At 39.3% G+C, this 19,852-nt stretch overlaps 1 protein-coding gene across 1 annotated transcript in view; it reads right to left on the bottom strand.

Moving 5' to 3' along the window:
• Positions 1–1,899: 1,899 nt before the first annotated feature.
• Positions 1,900–19,852, bottom strand: part of ENTPD7 (ectonucleoside triphosphate diphosphohydrolase 7) — a 33,842-nt gene continuing 15,889 nt past the window's right edge. Inside the window, exons 5-12 of the mRNA XM_074296044.1 lie at positions 10,529–10,632; positions 9,558–9,614; positions 9,156–9,289; positions 8,121–8,287; positions 7,127–7,451; positions 5,529–5,614; positions 4,746–4,907; positions 1,900–4,391 (exon numbers count right to left, since the gene is read on the bottom strand). Of these exons, the coding sequence (XP_074152145.1) occupies positions 4,160–4,391; positions 4,746–4,907; positions 5,529–5,614; positions 7,127–7,451; positions 8,121–8,287; positions 9,156–9,289; positions 9,558–9,614; positions 10,529–10,632 (1,267 nt within the window). The 3' untranslated portion in view covers positions 1,900–4,159. The remainder of the gene's footprint in view (positions 4,392–4,745; positions 4,908–5,528; positions 5,615–7,126; positions 7,452–8,120; positions 8,288–9,155; positions 9,290–9,557; positions 9,615–10,528; positions 10,633–19,852) is intronic.

Genomic DNA, 19,852 nt, shown 5'->3' with positions numbered 1-19,852 from the left:
GCTCATTGGTTAAATCCAGGATAGACTTGAGAATGGTATAAGCAAAAAAAACCAAAAAAAAACAAACCCAAACTCCAAAAACTGGCAGAGAAGGCCAGAGTTGGAAGGGGTTTGGCCCAGGAAACCTTTAGAGATGGAACATATGCAGAGGCAGGAGTGACTCACCTGAGATCAATTGCTCTTTGTGAAATACATGGCAAATTTAAATAAATAAAAATGAACCATAAACTTTTGGCTTTCAAGAACCGATTCTGGATGTATTTTTAAGTAATGCAAAAAGCCACTTACAGTCTCAAAGATTTGACTACAAATGGCCATAAAATGAGAATGAAATAGAGATTAACTCAATGGAATATTAAGCATCATCTATAGCTGTTGCCACCTTTTTGAATCTAATTAAAATTCAGTTAGGCGATATAACTGACATTTTAGTACAGATAAGAGGGAATCAGATAATTCTAAACCTGGCTGGATTTGAATATTATTTTTTTCTTGATTCCAAGCCCCGGTACTCTGACCTCTACACTACCTACTTGTCCAATTGTTTAATGAGGTAAATTTACTACTCATTTAATTCTTCAGTAACATGGAAAGTGACTAGCCTAGAATCACCTTAGATGATGTTGCTGGCTGGATGAATTACAGACTATAAAGGCAGGCAAATTTTTTAAATATATGCCTACTTTTACCTTAATTAGAATCATGAAACCTATGAAGAACAGAAGCCAGTATGTGGGTTTTCACTAATCAGTGCTAACAACCTTATTGACATTTTGTTAATGATGAAAATTATCCTATTTTGAGCAAAGCATTACAAATACATTACATTTGAACCAAGGAAATGCATTAAAAAGAGAATTGCAGGTATTGAGATAATCATGAAAGGTAGCTAACATAAACCAGACTATACTATGCAAATGAGACTGTTAGAATCAACTCTTGGAATAATGACATATTAATACATTTTATTCTACAGCAATGATTACTGTTAGATGAGGTCTTCACCATCAATTTGAGGGACTAGTATCTGAAAGAAGCAAAGCAGCTCTTCCCTCAGGCCTCACCCTTTCCACTGGTATTAATCCAGGCCCACCACGAGGACCTAGGTTCATGATGGCTGGGGGACGCTGGCCAAATGACTAAATCTCTTAGTGCTCTCTGCTAAACTGCATTGGAAGAGAGGAGAGAAAAGTTTCTTTTCCCAGGGATTCACCATAAAAATGAAATCACAGAGATCCACTCTGTATCCTCACAGTATTTAATGAGCCACACTTTGAGAAACACTTCCCAAGAACCTTGAAAGTGAATTAGAATAAAGGAAGGGTTGGAATAAATTGAAACACTGCAAGAGGACTAAAGCAAGCAAATCTGAAATGTTTTAGATCTCTGAAAAATCCTTTTGTCAGCCCAAAAGCAGAGTTAGAAGTAAGGAAACTTATTAGGAATTATCAGTTAGCTACTTGAGCCTGTACTATAGCAAACTACAAAATATTCACCTTTTTTTCTGCTTTATCCATTTTACCTTACTAAATAATGAATATGTAGACAAAGGTTGAAAGCAAAACGATATATTGCATCCAATTATTCAAAATAAAACTCTTGTTCTGCGATCAGGAAAATGCCATTACCATTTTTGTTACAGTAAGATTTATTGTAATGGGATTTGACCTGAATCAGTAATGGCAAAGATCATATTAAAATTTGCAAGTGAAAAAACATTTTAGTTTGATGAAGCTATTTCTTTTCACGGGGAGAAAAATTCCAATTATGGGTACCCAAGTAGAAGAAAAATGCAGAAAGAACAAAAGATTGGGGTTGGAGGAAAGATTGTGAAAGCTAAACTGAACTCTACAAACAGCAATTATGAACAAGTCCTAAAAAATAGCAACAGCTCTTATGTTGTCAGAGAAATAATGTTCTTTATGTGATCTAAAAAGACGTCATTTGGAAGCTGACAAAGGGTCAACAGAAGAAACAAAGGAATGCAATACAAAATAAAATGCCAATAGCAAATATTAAGTGTTTTTGGTCATTTTAAGAGATAACATTTGGATATCTTCCATGTTTTCACACAATTTAAAGGTAATAACTTACTTGAGATTGAAAATATAATTGGTCCCAGACCTTGTAATTAAAAAAACTTACCAAAAAAAAATCCAAAAACCATTTCCAATAAATCAGTAATATGAAGGCTAATTTACACAAAAACACAATAAAAAAACATTTAACTTAATAATCACAGTGAAGCATATTAACTACACACAAATAAGTGCTTTCATATAGTTAAGAACTTTTCTCCTTTCTGTACCCTTCACCCCCAAATATTTTCTAGACTGAATGTGATTTATTGGCAGTTGATTGGAAAGCTTTTGTTTAGTTTTCATCTTCTTAAAGGCAATGTTCCCAACATTTGGAGGCCAAGGCAAAAAAAAAAAAAAAAAAAAAAAATGGAACTGGATTGGTGCTAATCACCGCCCTACCCTCTCAACACATTTATACATTTTAAAATATCAACAAAATATATTTTTACTTTAAAATATGAAAGCAGGGGAAAAACAGACAGAATTAGAATAAAGTAATCATAACAGTCTATTGTGGTGTAGGAAACATTTTTCAAAGAAAGCTATGGAATCCCCATATTCGATTCATTTAATGTTTCCCTGAAGGAAATTCAGAGATCTTTGCCCTTCTCTAATAATTCCAAAATGAGTTTTTGAAACCTGGTTGTAATCCTTTCATATTCCAGTTCTCACCAAACAGTTACTTGTATTTCTATCTTGTAACCACCAAAAGGGCCGTTTAATTAGTGAAAGGGAGACTAAGAGAAAAATTATGTAAAGGGAAAACCCAGAGTGACCTAATTTTAAAAGTTAAAGAAGAGTTTCATAAAAACTGAGAGGAAAAAATCATCAAAGATTATTGCAAGAACAAGAAAACCAAAGGTACTGAAGCAGAGTGGATGAAACAGTGATTGTTCCACAAAATGCCATAAAGGTCAGTCCCTTTGGATCTAACAAGTCTAATCTAATTATTCTGCCTTTTTCTCTCTCTTTAACTCAATGAAATGTTAAGGGAGTTGGGAGGAGGTGGAATGCCTTTTACAATTATCAAACTAGTTAGATCAGAATGTTTCCTACCTGGAACTCTGCTTTCTTCAGAAATTCCTGAAGATAAAAACTATTAATTAAAATATTTTTTTTCTTTTATTGCCTTTCCCCCCAAATCCTGGTATTTCTTTTCCTTTCTACACAAACACATCCCTTCCAAAACTGTACATTTATCTTGGCAGTGAAATGAAATGGCAACTTAGAATCCAAACACAGAGGCTCAGATAAAATGGGCATGGGAATAGGAATCCTAATTTAAAACAATCAAACAAAAAACAAAAACTGGAGTATCCTGCTGTCTATAGTCCTATACACATTCTTAAGGCTCAAGAAGCAAAAATAATGTCTAGATTTAGCCTTTTCTGCAAATTGATATGGAAAAATGGATTCATGCCCAGAAGACAGGAAACACGAGAGTTCAATGGACCCCTTTGAACAGACACATCTCATTTAAGTCAAGTTAGCAGCAAGCCTAGGCCAGAGGCTTAGGCTACCCCATGAGAGCTGCACTGCCAAGGGAAACTGGAATCCATTGGCATTATTTAAGTTGCTTTTAAGTTCTGCTGGTCCCAAAAGATCCTTGGATCATTAATAAAAGCTGTGGATCTCCACATATGAGATTTCTCTGTTACAGAGAAAGAAAAGACTGCCATATTTCCTAAAATATACTAGGCTTGGTATCAGATGCCTCAGAGCCAGTATTCTCTTGCTGAATATCACACTCCTTTCTTTATCTGATGGAGTGAAAGCTGGGGACAGCTCAAGAATACCCTTCCTCCAATACCAAACCCTCCCTGATAAAGGGGCAGAAGCACGCCCCATGGGCATTAGGCAGGCGCGACTGAGGGCCTCGTGTTAAATCAGAGGATCTCAGCTGCATCACTTCACAGATCAGGTTATGGCTTCTCTTGGATAGCTGGTCTTGAGAAGGAAGGACGAGAACACAACACTAAGAGCCCCACAGATTATCAAAGCAGCCTCAGGATGGGGCCAGGACCTCCCGAGAGCTTCCATCCTCTGGTTCTCGAGATGCTTCGGTCCCAGAGCAGACATCATGGTTCCACCTGCACCCCAATTATGGGTACCACCTCTTCTATCCACAGTAGGTCCAAAGGGGCAGAGGCTCCAGCTTGGCGACGGTGAATTCGGCGTAGCCGCAGAACATACAGAACGATAGCCAGCAGCACCACCAGGATGCAGGCAAAAAAAAGGTAGTGGTTGTACACAAAGGAGAGACGCAGCCAGCTACCATGGACCTGCCGGACGCCCTCCTGTCGTAGATCCCTGTGGGGAAACAACAGGAAGTTGGGAACAATAATGTTCACTTCCTAAGGCAAAAGCTTATTCTTGGCTAGAGACCCTCCCGCCCCATGGGATCCCCGGACACAGGTAGGAGCCAGAGATGCTGAGGCTGCTGAGACCCAATGGCCAAGGGACCCCTCAAGGGTCACTGACACTCAAGGCACCACTGCTGCTGTCCAAAACGATGGCACGCTCTTTCTGGCCATCAGGGCTCATTATAACCAGCCTCTGGGCCCGATCTTTAACAACTCCCTTTGGCCTAAAGCTGAGCAGAGATGACCCCAACCTCGGGAAGCTCAGCACAACTTAAACCCCAGTAAAAGTGTCCAGCTCTACCTGAGGGGAAGGAAACGTGTCTTATACAAAATGGCTCCAAGTGTCCACTGCACCTCCCGGTCATACACCAACTGGGCAGTTTGCAGGTTTGGGTAATCATATGGGAAGTGGAATCCTTCATGGAGGACTTGATACATCCAGGCTGATTTAAAACACTGATATCTGCAAAGAGAACAAATCTATTTTTCATATTCCCCCATCTGAACCCAATGCCAGAGAAAGGTGCCTTCCGCTGACTTTCTTAGCTTTCCTAACTCTGAGTAGAACCTCCTATTTATGGCTTTCCACCTTCCGAATCCAATTCTTCCTTTGCAACAACAACAACAACAACAACAAAATTCGGTTCTGCACATATATATTGTACCTAAGATATACTATAACATATTTAATATGTATGGGAATGCCTGCCATGGGGGGGGGGGTGGAAGGAAGGAGGGGAAAATTCGGAACAGAAGGGAGTACAAGAGATAATGTTGTAAAAAATTACCTATGCATATGTACTGTCAAAAAATGTTATAATTATAAAATTAATTTTAAAAAATTTAAAAAAAACCTATTTATGGCTTTCCCACTGCACACTCCCCTACCACCACCACCACCACCAAGGTTTTCATCTTAGCTTCTCTCTCACTAGTACGGGATTCCTTTGGATGAGTTCAGAACTCCCCCTGAGTCTCCTAGCTCACTATAATAGCCCTTCACATCCTCCAAGACAACCAAACCCCATTTCCTAGCATTAACCCTCCTCCCTTGCACACAGGGACACTCAAGGAGATTCCTTACTTAAGTCGGTGTTGGTCTGCATGTGATGAGAAGAGGCCATTCTTGAATCTCTGAGTTAGTACTGGCCAGGCCATGCCGCAGTAGTCCTGGGGTGAAAACACAAAAAGGATGTATGACACAAACCGGGAAGGAAAAATTCCAAAGGAGGATTGAATTTATCCCATTTGTATTTATTTATTCTACTGACGGGAAAAAAAAGATGCAGCACAATGAAGTGGAGAAAGTGCAGGATTTAGAATGAGGAGGGCTGGACTGGAAGGCCAGACCTGCCTCTTCCTTGCAAAGGGCTCAGGCCAAGTAGGCCAACTTCTTAACTTCACCTCAAAGACTTGATAGGAAAGAAAAAGCTTTGTAAACCTTACAATGTCAAGTGAATGTATCACATATACTGTATCTATTAAGCCCAGAAACAAATAGCTAGAGGGGAATAGAAGGAAAAGGAGAAGAAGGAAATAAACATTTATATAGTACCACTGTGTTGTGCTAACAAGTATTATCTCACTTGATGCTCGCAACAACCCTATAAAATAAGAACTGTATTGTCTCCCTTTGATAGTTGAGTAAACTGAGGCAGGCAGAGGTTGGGTAACTTGCCCAGAATCACACAGCTAGTAAATGTCTAAGAGGCAGATTTGAAATCAAGTCTTCTTGACTCTAGGCACTCTATCCACGACATCATGAGCTGCCTTCACAAAAGGTATTATACACATACAAAGTACAGCTATTTTCCCCATGTTTCTAAGTAGGGAAAAGAGGTAAGTCTCCTACAATTATTGTATTATTAGCCAGATCTTTTTGCACTTTAGTTTTTCCTTTAAGAATGTAGAAATGATGCCATTTGATGCACAATTTTATATCGATATTGTTTCCTCATTTGCAAAACCTGTAAGCATAATGCCTCAGCTTATTTCTCCTGAGTTGTGAATTTTTATTGTCATTATTTCTGAAATGAAAGCAACTCTACATTAAAGATACAGGAGGCATATTCCTCATTCTAAATTTTTTTTTCTTCTATCACAAAAGATAAGACATGTATACAAATAACTAATAAATTTAGAGATGTTAAAAATTTTTTTTCCCATTAATATTTTTTTATTATATATATATATATATTTTATAATATTATCCCTTGTATTCATTTTTCCAAATTACCCCCCCTCCTTCTATTCCCTCCCCCCGACGACAGGCAATACCATACATTTTACATGTGTTACAATATAGTCTAGGTACAATACATGTGTGTGAATATCATTTTCTTGTTGCACAATAAACATTAGAATCCGAAGGTAGATGCAACCTGGGCAGACAGATATGTGCTAACAATTTACATTCACTTCCCAGTGTTTCTTCTCTGGGTGTAGCTACCTCTGTCCATCATTGGAGACGTTAAATATTTAAGAGATGTATAAAAAAAAATACAAGGAGAGTTCTGAGATAGGAGAGACTATGTCCAGTGGAAAGATGGAAAGTAGTCTGGGAAGACTTACTGGAGATAAATTTCCCCAAGTAGAAACTGGGGTTCAAGGATAGGAGGTTAACAGCCAGGAGTCTCCATAAATGGGATACACAGAAGATGCAAATAAACTTCAATCAGGTACCTGAGCAGCCTTGGCAAAGGTTGGGCCATGATAGCGACCACCAATGCGCAATACATCTTCCGTGCAGTAAAAGAATTCTGAGAAGCCATAGAACTCGCTGTTGCTGAAGTCGATTGGGGACTGGTAGACACCGTTCAGAGAGGCCTGGCTGGCATTGGCCCGAGAGAGCAGCGGCTGCAGCATTTCCCCACACGCGAGCCAATCCCCTCTGCCTCGGATATGCAGAACCCCACTGCTCCTCTCCACCACGTCTTCCAGTCCTACAGGTAGGCAAGGATCCAGGAAGGGAGTTTCTGGGGACAGACCCGTCTGTTGGCCCAACAACCTGTCATAGTAACAGGAGACACAATATTACCAGTTCTGTCCTACTCCAAGAAACACAATGGAGTTAACAGACATCTCTTGACTGTTTTTCTGTGAAGCAGACTGTAGTAGTGACAATAGCAGCTCACATTTATGTGGTGCTTTATGGTACATAACACTTATGGAGTTTATATCATTTGATTCTCACAACCCTATAAGATAAAGAAGGCTAATATCACTATCTTCAGTTTGCAACTAAAGAAATTAAGGCTCTGTGACTCTTCCAAGGTCACACAACTAATAAGGAGCAGAGTGCAGCCTCCACCCATCTTGTGAATGGGTCTGCTCAGTGTACTTTCTATTCTACCAAGCTGCCTCCCTCTCTCTGTATTTACTATATTTTAAAAACAAATGACTAAACAAAGTTCAATTCATAATAAGCACTTCCCTAAGAGTCCTAAAATCCTTCCTATAGAAACCCTGATTCAAGCAGAGAAATACTGAGAGATGCCTGTTCCCTCTATGGACAAAGATGGTCATTAAAATAGATGCAGCAAATCAAATGACAAAGGGCTCATTGGACCTTTATTAAAGACCTGTTAAGTACAAGATACTGGGTCAGTATTAGCAGAATAATATCTTTGGACCACCCAGGACCGAGTTCAAAGCGCAAACCCCAATACAATATTACCTATTTTTGGTAAAGGTTTCATTCAGCACCATATCTTCATAGCGTTGTCGAGCAAAGTTGCCCCCAAAGCCCAGAAAAGTGGTAACATACACCCTGTAGACATGCTCTGTATGCTGTGCATCACAGCCCAAATTGAATTCAGCTAGCAGAACTTTGGCAGCTTCTTCCTGTTATTCAGTAAGAAAGGAAACAGCTAAGTTAGAACACTGATTAATTTCTAGGCAAGGTCAACATGGGCCAAAATGTCTGACTTCAAGACTATGAATATACTTTAAACCCAGGGGTCTTTTTCATTCAAATGTTCTTCTTATTTACACTCTAAGTCCTAGAGACCACCCACCACAAGGCCTTTATAATAAGCTCTCTTTAAAATCTCTTTTAGGGGAATTCCTTTGTGATCCCAAGCCAAGAACAGGAACTAGAGTTGGATTAAGCTCTGTTTTATGGCACCAGAACCAAAGTTTAGTAATGTGCAGCCGACGTTCCATAGCACAGCTGCACAAACCTCCAAGTCACACGTCCTTCAAAGGACCCTTTAGTCCTCTGTTGCCATCTTGTTATCTATCTCTAAGTATTCGGAAAAGACACATACTCTTGCTTATGGAACACAGGTTTCTCCCCATTCATTTTCTAGAATTTCACACCATCTGGTACACTTTGCATTTCTTGTCAATGTGTCCAATGCTTCCCCTCAAAACAAAAATCTAATAACTCAAGGGAGATTTGAGGACCTGATATTATTAAGAGCAGTATTTATACAAAGCTTTAAAGTTTACAAAGCACTTTACAAATATTATCTTATTTGGTCCTCACAATATCTTTGGAGTAAGGGGTTAATGTTATCTCCATTTTATAGATAAGGAAACTTGTCCATAGTCACATAGCTTAAGTGTTTGAAGCAGATCTGAACCCAGGTCTTCCTAACTGTAAGTTTCAGCACCTCATCTACTGTGCTACCTAGCTACCTCCATCTGTATAAACTACCCAAACACTGGAACACCCAGAATTTTAAGTTCCCTCATAGGAGACATGTACCTGGTCTGGAGGAAGGAAAGTAGGAGAGGTAGGAACCTCATAGGCAATTTGGAGAGAAGCTCCTCCCATATCTAGTATCCCTACTGTCCTCCTACGTCCAGCTACCGATTCCTGGGGACCCAGGGCTTCTGTATCTGAAAGAAAAAAAAGCAATTTAAGAAGTCATTAGAAAAGGGGAAAAAATCAACATAACAATGTAATCAATGTAAAAATAAAACAAGAACCAGGAAGCAAACTCCAGATATAAGTATAGAATATGCTCAGAGTGGACCAGACAGATGCCAATGGAGATTTAATAATCATCAATAAAGCTTCATTCCCCCCAACTAGAGGTCATCACTTAAATCCTCCCTGACCACTTCTCAAAGGCCTACACTAAATGAAGCACAAGACAATACTTACCATCTTCATGGTCAAATCTTCCTAAAACAAAGTTGATCCCAATCCATGCATAAACACCTGAGTGAGAAACAAAAATCTTTCACTTGAATCTCTCCACCTTACACCCAACATCCCCCTGAAATCTCCACCAAAACATTCTCTACTGAGACAAGAGATTTGCCATAAGTTACATTTTCCGTCAAGAAAACATTCTTTCTATATACAATCAGATGTCAATAATTTACAGATTTCATGGGAAAAGATGAAAAACCCTGACACCATACAATGGCAACTATGTGATATAAATTCCATGAAATTTACTCCTCTTTTCTAACAGAAAAGCAATTTGATGGAAACTTTGGTCTATAAATTTAACACCAAAGGTTACATTTTTATTTTCACTATTATTTAATATTTCCTTTAATTTAAAAGGAAATTATTCTGAGCTGGGGTTCATAGGGCTTTGCCAGCCTGCCAAAGGGCTATGACAAAAAAAATTAAAAGGTTCAGAACTCCTGATGAAGGGGAAGGCATCAAAAGAAAAAAAGACCAACCATCGAAAAGCAAGTATAGAATCAGAGGAAAGCACAGTAAATAAGTACTTTCTGTGTTGACATTTTCTCCTAGTTTGATCTAATTATCCACTTTGCCATTTGATCTAGAAATCAATTATTGTTTCTGAAGCCACAAGCTGATTCCAAATTTATCATTAGCTAGAATGATCCTCTTTATGTACAAAATACCCTCAAGCACATGGGTTTTAACACCAGATTAAAATAAGCCAAATTCCTGCCCTATAATAATAATATCTGAAATAAAATGTCAACACAGATTCATATCACCATGGACAGCATGAGATATAACAGAATCAAGAAAAATTATGTACATATAGAACGACAAAAATTATTTATGAAATGCAAATCAGATACTGTGAAATATTTGATAATGCAGCCATTTAAGTGAAAAATCAAGTATACATTCAGCTCTAATACCTTCTTGTTTTCCAGAGATTACTTCTGCTTGAGAGTGTGAAAAGAGGAAGTCAAACTCCAAGGGCAAATCTTTCACTAGGTCAGCCAGTATTGCTAACTGCTTGCTACAGGAAAGACAAAATCCAAAATTTGAACATTAATTAACTTTCCTTGTGCCTCAATCACCTAATCCTCTTAATTCAATTTAACCTTTATGTTCTCAATGTTTACTTTCTTTATCTCTTAACTCCTGAAAAAATGTACCTCTAAGGTTAATAGTCTTTCAACATGGCTTCTACCAATCTTGTCCTAGTAGGAGATGCAGGAAAGGATTAAGTACAAGCTTGAAAAATGAAACCCTGGCTCTGTGCCACCCACAGCCTAAGTTTAAATAAGCTGCAGGAAAATGATGGCTCAATTCTCTGACCTATAAAATAATTATACCCGTTCCTAACTATTTCCAAAGAAAGCAGTGAAATCAATATATGGTACTATTAAATTCATTTCCAGTGCCTCATACAATAAACAAAGTACCATGTCACCAAGTCAGAACCACTGCTTAATTTCATAATTATATCACCTCCTATATATAACCTAAAAAAAAAAAATCAATCTTTTCTTTCTTAGATAAAAATATCAGCCAATGAGATCCTTCTCATTTTAATAATATGTAAATTTAAAGGTCACTATAACTCTGGTTTCAATATTTTTTCCTTCTAAAATTTTAAGCACATATGGATTATTGGATTCATGGATATTATCAGATAAATACTACATGGATTATTGGATTCATGGATATTATCAGATAAATAAAACAGTAACACTGGCTTATAAAACAAAAAACAATAGGAAAAGCAGAACTCTGTTAAAGTTAAATGGTCTAACATAGGGAAGGTTGAAAAAAACTTGAACACTTGAGGTCAATACTATCAGAATCAGAAATTTAGGATAAGGGTGGGAGAAAAGAAAGGAGTGAATGGTATAAAAAAAAAAGTATATGAAGGGGGCAGAAGTAAAAACAAATTATTTATAAATTGTATTTTTGGTAAAAGGTTAGCACTATATATAATCTCCATAACCTTAACATTATTTAATGGTTCATACATTATTATAATCAGCTCTTATTTAAAGTTTACAGTGTATCTTTTTTGTTATTTAAGTTTTTTGTGAAGACAAATATATTTACAAATAATCGTTAGGCTCATAAGGGAGTAGCTATCAAAATGTTATGACTTCTTAAACATCTTGTTAACTGTTACAAAAGAAAAAGAGAGCAAGGAAAATGTGACCAATAACTAAACAAATGGTTAGAAATGTACAATCAGCTCAGGATACAATCATTAACCTGAGTTTCAGTTAAGAACGACCCTTAAAACTGAAACCTATCTTAGAAGCAACTGGGTACAGTGGGCGCTCCCAGGGCCAAGCCCGGCCTCCAACAGGTCCCGGCTGTTTAACATCTGTGGGTCCTCTGCACTAATTCTCTCCAGACTGTTAACTCACAGCAAACCTGCCAAGCTGCATTAATACAGGGAATTTCCTCATCCTGAAGCTCCCCACACTAATGAATTCATAAGTTCAATTCCTGTCCTTAACAACATCATATGCAATGTTCCTTATATTTCAGTGTTAAATATTATCCACACAAGAAAGCTACCGTGAGGGCATCAGGCTAAATAGCTATTCTCTGCTAGATTGGACCGCCAGGGGGCGCCACAGTGCAGGGTATGAGCCTGCAGTCAGGAAGACTCACGTTGCTCCCTTCAAATCCTGCCTCAGACACTTACTAGCTATGAGATCCTAGACAAATCACTTAACCCTATCTGCCTCAGTTTCCTCATGTGTAAAATGAGCTGGAGAAAAAAATGACAAACCTCTCCACTACCTCTGCTAAGAAAACCCCAAATGGGGTCACAAAAAAACAACTGAACTGGGCCATGCAGAGAATTTGGGAAACAAAGCATAAAACTACCAGGGCTCTAATGGCTAGAAAAGGCCTCAGAGGTCTCAGAGCTCTCAGGGAATTCGGACCTCGCCCAAAGGCTTTATCTCACAAACAAGAGGATCCATTAGCTATGGCAGGATAGCATCAGAAAACAGCAGAATAAGAATTCATATCCAAGTCTTAGAATTCCAAATCTGGTGCTTTTCCCACTACCCCATGTGCATCACAGTCTAGCCTGTGTACACAGTACTGGATAAGCTGTGGGAGGCTGGTGACCAGATCTTATTTATCTCCACATCTCCCCTAATACTTAGCAGAGTGGCCTGGCCTCCAAATGAACAAACTTCCTTCTTAAGTTACTACAAATGTGCGAATCTTCTACAAGGAGGTTGGTGACATATTAACAGGGAGGTTACAACCAAGGCAAAAAAAAAGGGCTATTTTTTCTATAAGTCCGTAGTTAATATTATATTCAATGTTTCCACTTTAATGCAAAAAAAAAATCACCATTCAAGATATGTGAATTTAATATAACATTATTGTTCTATACAAAATGAATGATAAATTCAAACAAACATGGAAGTATACAAACTTGTTCAGAGCTACATAAGCAGAATCCAGAGAATAAAAAAAAAAATGACTGCAACTACATAAGTGAAAATGTCACTAAAAACATCAAAAATGACCCAATGAACTTATAATGGGGGGAAAAAACCTTAGAAGAGTCTGAGGACTAAAAAGGTAGAATGTTGCATACATTGTCAGATGAAGTCATTGAACTGTTTTTCATTATTAGGGAGAAAAGGGCTTGTCTCAGAAATTACTGTGATATAAGAACAAAAAGCATTAATAAGACTTAAAAGGTAATGAGGTGGAGCAGGAATGAAATTTCAGCAGGATAGGCTGAACAGCAGCAGATGACGTGGTCCTCCTCTTCGCCTTTTGTCCTAGTCACCTAAGACGGGTGGTGGCTGTGCCATCGGCCAAAGTCTCCAGTTTGAGCACAGCCCCCCTGGCATGCTCTCTGCCCTTACCAATCTTCTCTATCAACTACCTTCCTTCCCAGGCAACAGAATCTTGGGCTATCAGAGATGAGTCATGGATCTCACTCTTACTCTTGTCAGGATTCTTGGCCTTTAGAGGTTACAATGACTTTCTTTTAGGACTGTTGCAGCCAATATTGTTACTGCATAATGAACATCTAGAAAATTCATCGTCATTCCTTGCTTTCCCTCAGCAGTAATTTTAAAATCTTTTAAGATCTCAAAGACATCTTCAAGAGATGTTCCTACTTCCTACTTAACCAAGAAAATGGAGATCAATAATAAGCTACCTTACTCCGGTTCCAGAATCCAAAAACTCCTCTACATCTTCACTTGCTTTAGTCACACAGAAAAAACAAGGGTCCTTTTGGTCAATGTCAAACCCTCTACTTGTACTGCCCTGGAAGTGGTCCCTTCCAGACAAGAGACAAAATGGTGGCACTCGCCCAATCTGCCCCCCCATACCTCTCCAAATTCCCCTAAATAATGACTACACAAATTTTAGAGTATTAGAATATCCCCAAGGGCAGCTAGGTGGCGCAGTGGATAGAGCACCAGCCTTGAATTCAGGAGGACCAGAGTTCAAATCTGGTCTCAGACACTTAACACTTGCTAGCTGAGTGACCCTGGGCAAGTCACTTAACCCCAGCCTCAGGGGAAAAAAAAATACTCCCAAAACAAAGTAGATCATTTTCCAGCCAAGGACAACTTAGATAATCAGCAGAAAAAGTCTGTGGCACTGGGGTGGGAGTCTTGGGTACAGGCTGGTCAACACAGCCCTGGCCCCTATGACAGCAAAAAGGACTCTATATTAATTTAGGATATTAGATCTTACAGCTAAAGTGGGCAGGGACACCCCTAACAGGTTCAGAGCAGAAATGAGGGCTTTTTGTCAGGTCCCTAAAAGGATCTCTGAAAAGAGCTGCACGAAATCTCCAAAGCTTGTAGCAGGGCCCCCTTCACCCTGGAAACAGAGCCCTACTTTAATAAAGAGTTAAAAGCCAAGTAACAGGCTAGGAAAATGAGCAGACAACAACAACAACAACAAAAAAAAGTTTCTAACTATTGGAAGTGGCCTCTTCAATCTCTCTCCTCTTCAACTTTCCCTGTAAATTCCGGGCTAGCTCCCTGTATACCTCAGGATCAGTTAGAGTCAGGATAAGCAAAAGTCCTTGGTCTTTAGGGGGAAAAGTGAAGGAGATGGACAAAATTGCCACAAGCTCTCCACCAACCTCCCTTCTCCTAATGCTGCAGCAAAGTGAGTCTGGCTTGTCTCACTCCACCCTCTAATCCCTCCTACAATTATCTGTATACATCAAAAGATTGAGTCAGCTAGTGCTCAGTTGTCTAATTCAAGCACACCTTTTAAGAGTTTCAGCCCTTTACATTTCCCCTTCCTCATTTGCCCACTTATCTACAATGTCTTCAAAAACAAAAAGCATACCTTGACTCTGCTTGCTCAGGTGCCCCTTCCCTTTTCACTGATAATTCTTAGAAAGGACCATCTCCACTAAAAAGTTTCCATTTTGAGACCACCCAGTTACTTCTGATTCTCTAGAAATATGGCTTTTAACCCTACTGTTATTCAAACTGTTTTCTTCAAGACTATCAATAATCTCATACTAGCTCTGATGAGCTTCATTCTAATTGTCCTCCAAGGGCTACTTCACATTATCACAGATAATCTTAACAATTATCACAGATAATTAACACGCATATCCACTCTCTCACAGTCTCAGTTTCTTTCTTCCTTTTTCCTTCTCCCCTCCCCCCTCTGTGTCTCTCTTTCTGATCTGTTTGCCTCCTGATTTTCCTGTTTCACTATTCCTTCTCCATGCAGTCATTAGAGTGTAATGGGAAAAGGGCTACCTTCAGGTTCATATCCTAGTTTTGCCATTTACTATTTTAGTGACCACAGGAAAATCAATGAAACTTCTTAGAAACCCATTTATTTACCTTTACCAAATGGGAACTAGCAGATATCAACAGCTCCTTCACACTCTAGATCTGTAACCATCTATCTATATCTAGATTGCAATTCATGCCCTGGGGTATGATGTGAGATGTGGTAGAAATAGAATCAACAACAATGGATACCGATAAGGAAAGTGAATCTCAGAGAGATTAGGCAGGATAGAAGGTTTGAACCTCCATCCTCTCTTCTACTTTCAGCAATCATTTTCTGACACTCCAATTAAGAGACTCTAAATTTGGTTAGGTAATTATTTAATTTAAAACCTGTCAGGAATAGTCAGGAATGACTTTATGACTTACTCAGGTGAACAAACAGAATTTACAATCAAAACTGACCTTACATTTTCCACAGTGGGGACTAATTTCAACAGTCAACATAGAACAGATCTAAGAACTCACATAGGCAGATTATGCATCTTAGATCGTCAGGTTCTTAATTAAACCCCTGATTTTTTTTTTTTTTTTAAGCAATTTGGGTTAAGTGGCTTGTCCAGGGTCACACAGGAAATGTTACGTGTTTGAGACCAGATTTGAACTCAGGACTTTAGGGCTGGTGCTCTATCCACTGCGCCACTTAGCTGCCCCAAACCCCCAAACTCTTGACAAAAATTAGTAATGATAATAATAGGTAACATTTAAATGGTTCTTTAAAAGTTCATAAATTATTTAAATCTTATTTGTCTTTCACTTAAAAAGATCAAATATATCTCTGACTCTCTTTTCTTGATCCCATTATAGCCAATCAATAGCTTTAAATTTCTTTTGATTTACTCTCAGGTAACATCAATCTTACTTCCCTCAGATCTACTCATTCTGCCCTTACCCTCATATAAAATCTTGGTCATCTCTTAACTGGCTACAGGAAAAGAGGCCCAATGGTCTCCCAGTCTATCAAGTCTCCCCCCATTAAAATTTATTCTTTACAGCACTTTGTCAAATTCAAATAGAAATGGGGACATGTTCACTCTCTGAGGGGACATGTTGACTTAAGTCACAAAGTTAATATTATGTTGTGCTGTATTTTTACTTATTTTGCTAAACATTCTCCAATTATATTTGAGTTTTGTAATGTTCTGCTTGGTGTTCTGGAAGTCTTGGAGCAGCCTTCATTTCAGCAGAGTAATCACCACGAGAATAGCCAGGGATAAAGTCCAAATTCTTTATTGTCTCCTTGCCTGGGGCCCGGCTAGCTTGGTCTCAGTGGAGGAAATGCTGGAGGACAGGCCAGCCACAACAGTGGTATGAGATGGAGTGAATCTGTCTTTGAGTCCGAGGGCTTGTGCTCCAGCCACCACACAAAGGTGGGAAATGGACCAAATGTGTTTCTCTGGATGAGTTTGTTCCAGCTTACATGGAGTATACTGAGTATAAACAATCATTATATCACTAGGAAACTGTTATTTGTTGTAAGATTAAAATCAATCACACTGAACTAGAGAAGTATTAATCACCATGCTAAACTAGATAACCATGTCTCATCAATTCCACTGACTTAGCACCTTGTAAGAATCCTTATTTCTAGTACAGAGTTCTGGACCATAATAGAATTTGGTTTCAGCAGATTAAAAACTTGGGAGTTTAGAAGGTTCTTGCTGCCAGTCAGCCTGACACTACTGCTTTACAGAGCTGCTAAAATTTTCTTCCTAATGTTAGGGTGTGACTATAGCACTTCTCCAACTATTGCCACTGAAGGTGCAATAAAATACAATTTCCTTCTCCACAACACTACGACTACCCTTCCAGTTTTACTTCTCACTGCTCTCCTATAATATTAGGTTTATATAGCATTTACTATGTATATGGGAGAGCTGTTGGAATACACAGGAGCCACCTGACAGTGGCTGCTGGAGATCCAACCCACAATGAATATCCTCTTGTGAGATGATACAAGGAGCCTAAGAGGCAGTTGCTGTTCTCTGACCTCTCTCCTCTTCCCTCTGTCTCCAATTTATCTCATTGAAATACCTGTGTCAGCAAAGGCTGCCTTGTAACTCCTTCAGATGCTATGCTCCATAGCTGGGGAGGCTCTCAGAGAATTGACCTGTCGCTTAACAACTATGTACCAGGAACTGTGCCTTAGCACTTTTCAAGTGTCCTTACTACACCCTTGGGAGCAAAGTGCTATTACTATCCCCATTTTACAGATAAGGAAACTGAGGCAGACAACTTAAGTGGCTTGGGAGGCAGGTCAAATAGCTACAAGTGGCTAAAGTCATATTTGAACTCATGTCATCTGTCTCCAGGACCAGCACTCTATGTACTTCACTACTGAACTTCCAAAGGAGAAGACTAACATTTCTATGATCTCATCCTACATCCCCCATATCCTCATTCCATTCTCATCCTAATCTCCTGAAATTCTTTTCTTCCTCCCTTCAAAACCCTATTCAGGTGTCATGACTTTCTATCCCTATATCCCCAACCACAATTGGAAGTGATCGCCCTATATTTTTCTAGAGCATTTTGGATTTCTCCTTTACCAACCAGAATCATGTGTATATATTGTCCTAATCTGCTTCTTGATGAAAAAGGCTCTCATTTTTTCTCATTTTTGTATCTGCAGCAGCCAGCACAGTTCCTTACAGCTGGTAAGGGCTTAAGATATATTTACTGTACTGAACTGATTGGTTTTTTTTGTTTTGTTTTGTTTTGTTTTTGCTTTTTTGGCAAAAAGAGCTTAATAAGGGAGAAATATCAAGAATGTAAAAATAAAAGGCCTTAAACTTTTTTAAAAAAGATGTTGAAAAGTCCAACTCTTTTTGTACAGCAAAACAACTGTTTGGACATGTATACATATATGTATGTATTTAACTTATACTTTAACATATTTAACATGTATTGGTCAACCTGCCATCTGGGGGAGGGAGAGGGGGAAGGGGAAGGAGGGGGGAAGTTGGAACAAAAGATTTTGCAATTGTCAATGCTGAAAAATTACCCATGCATATATCTTGTAAATAAAAAGCTATAATAAAAAAAAGTTGTTGAAAAAAAGGAGACAGGTATGGCTTTTTTTTTTTCCTTTTGGTGTGATTTTTCTTGTGTAACCTGACAAATTTGGAAACTATGTTTAAAAGGACTGCACGTTTAATATACATCAGATTGCTTGCTGTCTTGGGGAAGAGGGAGAAAAATTTGGAACATAAAATCTTACAAAAATTAAAGCTGGATATTAACTTTCTGTGTATTTGGTAAAATAAAATACTATTGGAGGAAAGGGGGGGAAGGAGAGAAAATATCCTGAGGGTACCTTGAGCCCCTCCCCCCCAAGAATAAAACAAAAAACATCTGGTGGTTTATTTGGTAAAGACCCTTTTTTGTAGGAAACAGCTTCTAGAGGCTTCCTTAATGGAACAAAAATGGAGAGGAAAATGAGAGAGACAGAGAATAGTTGAGAAAAGCCCAGAGGTGGAGAGGTTTGGGTCCAGCCGCGGCATGCCGACTCTTTAAAAAAGGCCAGGCCAAGTCTCAAAATCCATCAGCAGGGGGAGCAATATTTTAATTGCAGACCAGCCCCTTTCAACGTTCTACATAAAATGGCAATGTTCTTCCTAAATTCCTCATCGGCCCAAACACCCTCATTCCCCCCTCCCCACCCCACTCGCCCCCTGCTCTTCTCTTACTCTTTTAGGCCCAGAGAGTCCCAAATCACGCCGGCGCTCGGGAAGTTACAAATCACCCCTCCTTCCTCCTCCGCACACTTCTCCTCAGTCACTCTTGCTGTCACGCACCCTCAGGCTTGGGTTTCTCCTCTCTTCCCTGTCTCCTTCACTCGGAGAGCTCAGCAGCCCCCAGGGATTTAATCACCACATCTCTGCTGAGGATTCTCCAATCTCTGTCTCCTGCCCCAGTCTCTCCGCGGATTTACAATCTCTTAACTCTAAGTGCCCTTCGATATCTCGAGCGAATGCCCAGCAGACGGCTTAAACTCGGCTTGTCCAAAAAAAAAAAAATTCGTTCCCTTTCCCCCCTACATCCTCCCCACCTCCTAACTCCAGTAAAACTACACCATAGTCCCAAGCCCTCAGGCCTTCCGCGGGGAGTCCATTCCTCCCTCCCCCCCCCCCAAAAAAAAAAAAAAAATCAGGCTCACACCCACGCTGCTGCCGCGCCTCTGGCTTTCAAATCTGCCCCATCCCTGAGGACAAAGCCTTCTCTGGGCCGCTGTCCTCAGCCAGGTGCTGGCCCTCCTCACCATGTGCTTACTACAACAGCCTTCCGCTGAAGCCTGCCTCAAATCTCTTCCCGTCCAATCCATCCCCCGTCAGCCACTAAAGTGGTTTTTTTCCCAAAAAAGCAAAACACGTGGCCCTATAGCTACTCTATGGACTTCAATGGCTCCCTCTGACCTCCAGATAGCATACCGAATGCTGTTTGGCACTCAAA

Source organism: Sminthopsis crassicaudata, chromosome 2 (assembly GCF_048593235.1).
Source record: "Sminthopsis crassicaudata isolate SCR6 chromosome 2, ASM4859323v1, whole genome shotgun sequence".
NCBI classification, from domain to species: domain Eukaryota; kingdom Metazoa; phylum Chordata; class Mammalia; order Dasyuromorphia; family Dasyuridae; genus Sminthopsis; species Sminthopsis crassicaudata.
Note: the sequence above shows the minus strand (reverse complement) of the source record. Positions and strands in the feature narration are given on the sequence as shown.